The sequence below is a fragment of the Nestor notabilis genome, unplaced genomic scaffold (assembly GCF_000696875.1).
Source record: "Nestor notabilis isolate BGI_N333 unplaced genomic scaffold, ASM69687v1 scaffold17905, whole genome shotgun sequence".
Classification (NCBI taxonomy): Eukaryota; Metazoa; Chordata; class Aves; order Psittaciformes; family Psittacidae; genus Nestor; species Nestor notabilis.
The window spans coordinates 1-7,897 of NW_009929060.1; the positions used below are offsets into that span (position 1 = coordinate 1).

At 38.1% G+C, this 7,897-nt stretch overlaps 1 protein-coding gene across 1 annotated transcript in view; it reads right to left on the reverse strand.

The window, feature by feature from the left end:
* Positions 1-5,119: 5,119 nt before the first annotated feature.
* TRIQK (triple QxxK/R motif containing) overlaps positions 5,120-7,897 on the reverse strand; it is a gene marked incomplete at its 3' end in the record, with an annotated part of 29,923 nt that continues 27,145 nt past the window's right edge. The window contains exon 2 of the mRNA XM_010014819.1: positions 5,120-5,205. Coding sequence (XP_010013121.1) covers positions 5,120-5,205 — 86 coding nt within the window. The remainder of the gene's footprint in view (positions 5,206-7,897) is intronic.

Here is a 7,897-nt window from a genome sequence, read left to right on the forward strand (position 1 = left end):
ATATATGTATAAATAATGTATATTTAATAATATACATTATTAAATGTAATGGCACCTCATGCTTCAGTGCTTCAGACTTTTCTGTATAGTATCAAAAGAAATTTCCTTATTTTCCAGGAACCTTTTGTCCAATTGTATTGATTTTATTTCTGGGATTTGAGGTTTTGTTGTTGTCAACTATTCTTTGAAGTGTTAGAGATTAGTCACAAGTAGAGACCAAAGCTGAATAAGATGGACTACTGCTCCGAGATGGTACAGAAAACTCTCCTAAGCTCCTGCTTGGTGCTTCTTATGCATCTTGTTCCCATGCTCAAACTACCATGATTACTGTACTTATGTGTACAGGTCAGGCCAGGGTCACAAGGGAGCAATCTGACTTCGTTTTCCTCTCTATGGATTTTTCCACGCCCTTCCATTTCAAGGTCAGGGATCAAAGTCTGACTACTGAGATTACTGGGAATATCACAGTTTGTTCACCAGTGGCACACGAAGTTGCCCTCCTCTTTATGTGAGGCACATAAGCTGGTTTGAAGATGCAGTATTTTAGCTGTTATAAAGTGCTTGGACTTCCTAGAAAGTATTTGGATGAAATTTTATGATCTGTAACATATAGAAGGCCAGATCAAATGATCTAATAGTCCCTTGTGGGCTTATTTTCTGCAAAGCTATGAAACTGTATTCCCAACTTATCTTGGCAAATGTAGTTCGCTAACTTAGCAGATCATGAGCAGCATGAAATCAGAGAATACTACTTGCCAAAATACACCAGGAACGTCTTGTTATCTATTCATACATAACTTGTTCCAGATGAGATAAACTGTTAACAGTGAGCTAGCTAGCTACACAATAGATTAAGTAGATAGGCAAAAGAATGACAGACAGTAAGCTCTCAGTTTTTTAGGAAACATTTTTTCCTTAGCTTAATCGATGTACTATGTTGCTAATAATTCTCTGTGGAGTGGTATTCTGCAGTCAATTATGGTTTTGCAACTTGGTGTAAAATACTACTGTTCAATTTGTGTCTAGCTTTCAACAAGAGAGAAAACTTCATCATCTGTCCCATGGACCACTGATTCATTCCTGCAGCCTCTGAAAAAAGTCTCTCCCCGAGAACTTCCATTACTTTTGGCCTCTGCATACCAAACCCCAGCTATCTGGGGCTGAGCTTCTACATTTCTCAAACCATTTTCTGCTTGCCACCCTCCTGCTGGCACCTCTTCCTCACCCACTGAGAGCCGAGTTAGTGCTGACAGTGCAGACCCCTTGCTGCATGACATGGTAAGGATGAGCAGGTGGGCTCCCACCTGCACGAGCCTTCCGTGGGGTATAACAAAACAACCACACAGAGAAGATTCAGAGGCTCCCTTTTTGGTACTGCTAGGAAGAATTCTTTCATACCCAAACACCAGGAGACATGCAGCATACTGCTTTCTTTACAAGTAGTTTCTCAACACAGGGGTCCTGCTTTTCCAATAGACACCATCTATTTTGGCACTGTCTGCATCAGTGTCACATATACAAGCAGAGCCAGCATAACAGCTCTGCTACAATATTTAATCTTTAAATATGTTTGAAGAGCAAATATTATACACCAAATACTAGCTTGGTCACCCTGCATGAACTAACTTTTGATAGTTATTAGTACTCAGCTGCTGCTCTGACATTATCAACACGGATAAAATCTCTCATTGGGGAAATTAAAAAGTACTAAATGCCAGTGACTGAAAGAAACTTTGTTACTTTAAACCTTGCATTAAAATGACAAGGCAATCAAAGTTTGACAAGACAAGCTAATTAGTATGCCAGCAATGAAATGTGAAGGATCTCCAGGGGATTGGTTCTGAAAAGTTCTATGGCATTTACAAGGCCTTTTTTTTTAAAGCGAATGTTGTCAGCTCTCATGGTGAAACACACAACATTTGAATTTCATTATCTTCATAGAAATTAAGGACTAAAATACCTCCATTATTTTCCAGTCCTCTTATTTTTTTCCCCTAAATACTATACCAAGTCTTAGTTTACAGCCAGGAATATAAGCTCTTCAGGACACCAGGGCAAAACAACTCTAGAAGTATCAATGCGCACTAAAAATCCTATAGTTTCAAGTGGCAGTATGATACTTACTGTTTTAGGTATTTCACAGAATCACAAAAATATTCCTCTTTCCCAAGTAACTTGTACTTTTACATGTATGAAAAGAATATCCTTCCTCTACAGTATTTTATTAACTGCACCTTAGCTTTTTATAAGAAAATGTTAACATATTTTGAAATGTCGCATACTGCATCATGTACTGAAACCTGGGTAAACAAATAAAATGTATGGTAAATACATAAAGACTTGTAAGAACTTTGGATATTCTATTTAAAGTGCTGCCTACTTACTACATTGTACTGTGGATATACTACTTTATTTTCTTCAACACAGACTGAAGTTAATCAACTGTCACTGCATAGAATCAGGGCCTACATCACATAAAAAGACTAAAATCGCAGCCTTTGGAAGGCAAATCATATAATTTATCACTATAAGAAAACTTCGTTAATATGAGGTGACAACTGTGATGATACCTTCCCAAAGGAAGAGCTCAGGCACACTCAAAAGCCCTGAATATTAGGAAACAATTAAAGGAATGCACACTCAAGCCTCAAAATAGTTTCATGAATGTACATAACCTGAAGGGACTTCAACTCCACTGACTCTTTGGACAAGCACTGATACAAGGCGCGGTTTAACACTCTGCTGTCACACTAAGCAGGAGACTTCAAGAAAATCTAATTTCAAAATTTATCCAGAAGACAACAGAGAAGTATGTAGGATAAGTGTGGAGAATGAACGCAAGAAGATTGCTTTTGGATAGCTGTAGGAACTTACAATGGCCTGAGCAAAACAAGCCCTGCCTGAGCGAGCAGGAGAGGTTACGGGGCTTTACAACTAAACAGCTTCTCATGGGGTCGGGAGGGTGATTTCCCTGCAGACACTCCAGGAGCATCCACTGCCCATGGCAAAGCTGTGATGAACTTGGGGGATAGAGCAGCGGTGAAGAGGTGTCACGGCAAGATGGGAAGAGGTGCAAGTTTACCCTGAGACATTAAATATGCCTCGCTTCTGTGCTGAGTGCTGCACAGTCTGTCAGAAGCAGCGCAGTTTTATTCTACAGGGATTGACCATATTCTGGTAGAAGTATTGTAACATTTAGTAAGCCTGAGGTTGTTGGCATTAAGCAGGCTTAGTGAGAAGGATGCACACAAAGGCCCTGCTTTCCTTCCCCCCACAAGCATATCCCGAGGGAAAGATGCCCAACTTACCTTCCCTTTTGCTTCAGCTGTCAGCTTTTCTCAGCAATTAGGAAGCAAAGCAAATGACTGTGATCTGTTTGGGGATGATCCAGAGTCATATTTTAAGGTCCAGGTGTGCAAAAAATACTACAGCCGGAAGACAGTATTTTAAAGACTTTGGGATTTTTTTAAAGGCAGAACTGCAAACCTGAGACACTGCACTCTGCTACTAGCAGAACCCTCAAAACACAACATCCCATGATGTTGAGAACAGGGGTGTGCCTTGATGGCAAAACTCATTCTTACCTAGATGTCAGCTGGTGCTCTGCTAGAACATGAAGGACAAACCACACTGTTCTCAATTTATTTTCTCACTAATACTTTATTCTTCATTATATATAGGATTACACATATGCTCTCCTATTCTCCCTCATTTTAAAATTAGAAATACTGAAGAAAATAACGAATCAAAACAGGTTTTGAAGAACCAAGGTTCATATTTTTCTCACTTGTGAGACATGTAAAAACCTTAGCAGGTTTTAAAAATCTTGTTCTAAAACCTCAATGTTTTAGAACTGGACTGTACAGTAAAACAGCACTCCAAGTAGAACATCACTTTTAAAAGGTCATGTCATTGAAAGTAAAATGAAAAGAAAATGCAAAATCTAATAAGAAAGGAAGGGAAAAACACTGAACTCAAAAGGTTAATAATCTATCCCTTAAACAAAAAAGGCAATCTACTTTTTCTCATTAAAACCTGACACACAGCACTAACTGAGGAGATTATGTTGTGAAAACATGCTGCATTGCACGGTAATGCTTGATCGAGATCAGCAATCAGGAGCAAAAAGAAAGCACTGTTTCGTGATTATAATAGCAAATTCTGGAAGACAACCAAATACATCATCTGGCAGCTCAACAGCTGTTACAGCTTGGTAGTAATACCTTGGCATTTGCTATAAGCTATAACTTGAAAAAATTGATTTCTCATCTGCCAGAAACAAGAAAATGTTCTCCTTTTAACATTTCTGAAGTTTCTTCCACTAGAATACCCAGGTATTTGATCCACTTTTTTATTTGGCTCAGTTTTTACCCTTGCTGTTATGCTAATTGTGTATTAATTTGATTCAAAAATAAGTTTGAGGGAAAAATAATGGCTGCAACTTAAATAAACAATGTGCATTCCAATAAATCCCGTTTGATGACACATTGGGTAGTAGACAGCACAATATATTCCTAATTGTCTTCCTTGCTCACATTCACAGCCGTGATCAAACAGTCATTATTATACTGCATACCTGCCTGAAAAAGGGACATTTCGAAAACAAAGTTCAGTACCTTTCCATGTGTTTTGCTGTTACCTTTCTTTTTCCAAGTCAGCAGCAGTATACAGGATGCAGATTGAGACAATAATGCTAAGAATTTACAACACTTAACAAGTCTTCAAATTACTCCAGGGTATAGGATAGCAACAGGAAGAAAGAAGATGTTTATTGTAATTTTTTTAACTATATGAAATCATTAAAGCATTTGTTCTGAGTGTAGAGAGGCTCCCTGAAAAGATCAATTTTCCATGCAAACAGTACTTTACTGACCCTAAAGTAAGTATGCATCATAACAAGGACACAGACTACTTAAAATCTTTTAGCATTTCAACTGTTCTAGTTATTTTAGGGTTAAGTAAAAGCAATCAATCGTAAATATTTTAGATTCTGGCATTCCACTTAGATTTTGAAGTGTCATAAACAATATGTCTCAAAAATCAATATTCACACAGTACATTTATGGGGAAAAGAAAGAACATATACACAAAGATGGTATAAGCTATCAAAGATGTCTACCTTTACGCCTAGTGCAGTTTTCTTGGCCTCTGCTTTTAATCTTGTAGCTCTTAACATAGGCCTGGTTTTCTTATAATCTTGTTTTCCTAGAGTAGAAAAGCACATTTAAGGAAAACGACACAAAAAAGAGTATAAAGAATGTCAGTAATTATTTCAGTTGAAAAGTCAGATCTAACATTTTGAAAACATCCCCCAGTCCAGCACTTTAAACAGGAGCTACTATGTGAGATAGGGGCTTGGTCTGTGGAGAAAAGGTAGCACAGAGAATGACAGCAACAAGCAAGAGCCAACAAACCAGCGCAGAACCTGTTACTCCAGAGGAACATCAAAACACAGGTATGGCTAGCCATCCACTAGTACAATGTTTATTAAGTTGTTCAGTAAGCATTAGACAGCAAATAAGCAGATTAAAGGTGGATGATGCTTTTCCCTCTCATTTCAATCAAAACAAAATTTTCATGATAATTTTTGTTGGTTATTCATCCCTAATGCATACATAAATGTATAATACAGGACATTATGGTGAGTGTAAATGTTTCATCATTCTCAACCGGAACATTTGCAAGTATCAGAACCCAACAGATGTGTGTCAGTCCAAGTAAGTGCTTATAAAACCATCCCTTCACACCACTTGCTTGTAGAAACATGTTACACAGAATCTTCTAGAAGTGTCTCAGATGAACTTTTAAAAAGTCATGGGGACTATCTCTTGCAGGCACAAAAAGTGCAGCCAAGTGCTTGATTACTGTGCGTCCATATGAACTGAGTTCAGAGCAGGACATGCAAGTACTCAGAAATGGCATAAATTATTTATCTCAATAATACAGAATAAAATGCTTGATATCTCTCAAGGATATTTTTGCTGTCTGAAGGGCCTGTTACTGCTGTATTATGTACTATTTAAGTTAACATGAGTCAAGGTACAGATACAGTCACAAAAGGAGGAGAAAGAAAAGAGTAATCAGTGAAGAAACTCCTCAGAGGGGTAGAGCTTCAGTGTAACTGCTTTGGCTTTACAAAGACTTCTTTCCCATTCCCCCTGCTCCCCTTAAAGCGTACATGCCCTTATGTCCTTTTTGCCTATTTCCAAAGCCAAGCTACAGTGCTTAAAACAGAAGTGTTTGGCTGTTTCTAAACCACTAATTTTATCTAGTTGTACATTAGCTTTCATTATTGATAGATTCAAATAATTTAATCTTTCCTCTAAAACTGTGCCCAGTAGTTTTATGTATGCAACACTCCCATTTGCTCAATCAGATGTGATCTTACATTCATAATCACAAGTGCAATTTTCTATTTTATGGTCACCTGCAAAACTGGAATATTATTCTGCAGTGGTGAAATTCTAAGACATGAGTTGGAAAAAGTCTTCTCCAGTGACAGACTGGATTCATGGAAATGCACCTCTGCTTACTTTATCACTCTGCTCATATTCAGTACAGAGCAACTCCGTAGCATATTGTGGATGCTGAACTCGCATTATGAATTTGTTTTGATTGCACAATCTCTCCTCAACCCTAGGGATTATATATTGTGAAGGTCTCTGTATTATCCTTTGGTGAGATATTATTCATAAAAGACCTGAAACAACTTAGAAAAATAACTGAAACCATGTCTATTGGGAGGGAAGTATATATCCAAGGAACCTTTTTAGAGGATGGAGTGAAGAAAAGATGACTATTTATGTCTCATGCGCTAATATATTCATCCAGTCAATTTATCTCAATTGCAGGACAGGACCACTGCAGCAGCATTCTTCAGAAGTCAATGACATCTGGTAATATGATGCATCAAGAGTACAGTAAGTTTTTTGAACAGTTAGGGAGAGAATTACAGGAACCACCAAAATGGCTAAGTCATGAGATTAAGCCAGCCAGAAAGTGAACATGTTTCTTCTCCCTAAAGTATTACAGCCATATTTTTGCTATGAAATAAAAAGCTGTTAGAATTTCCATTATAAATAGCAGGAGTTTATAACTCATAAAAATTTACTCCAGGATGAAATTTGGCATAGATATACCCCAGCCTTGAATTTTTGTGTTTGTTTGTTGGGAGCCAGCTTTCAATAAAGTGATGCAGATGTTCTTTCTTACTTGTGAACAAACCATAGAAATCTATCCTCCTGAGATGCTTTAAGCATGAAAAATACCTTTGCTCAGAAGTATATAACTGACAAGGACTAAGGTCAATCTCAATTCTCACAATTCAGGTTTACTGCTCTCCCATCTGGTGTAAATAAAGCAGGATAGTCAGAGGTTTCCCTTCCAGTGACGCAATGGCGTTAGATAATGAAGCTTTGTAAGGACCATCAGGAATGGGAAACAAGTCAGCTACTGAAACCTACCTCCCCTTACTCCCATGGCCCATTCTCCCTTTTTCTCTCCAAGGGTCAACTGTGAATGTGACACAAGCAGGAGTAAACATTGCACATGAGACCCAGCATGTGTCTACTGGCAGAACCAAATCTGTCCTTAGAAAATGGAAAGCTTATTGGTGTTCTTTCCCTTGGTTTCAGGCACTACGCTACTGTTTATTCCAGTATCATGGCTATGGCTAAGACTGGATTCTACTTATCCAGAGAACACTTCCAGATTTATATTAAATCTGATATGAACAACCAACCCCCCTACATAACAAATAGGCTATTTCAATAATGACTCTAGGGCTGGTAGTTCTCCAGATCTATGCACCTGCCATTAATTTACCACTCTCCTTGCTAAATGTGATAGCCAAAAAGGAAAAAAAAAAAAATGGCAGGGGAAAAGACTGGGGGCCCCC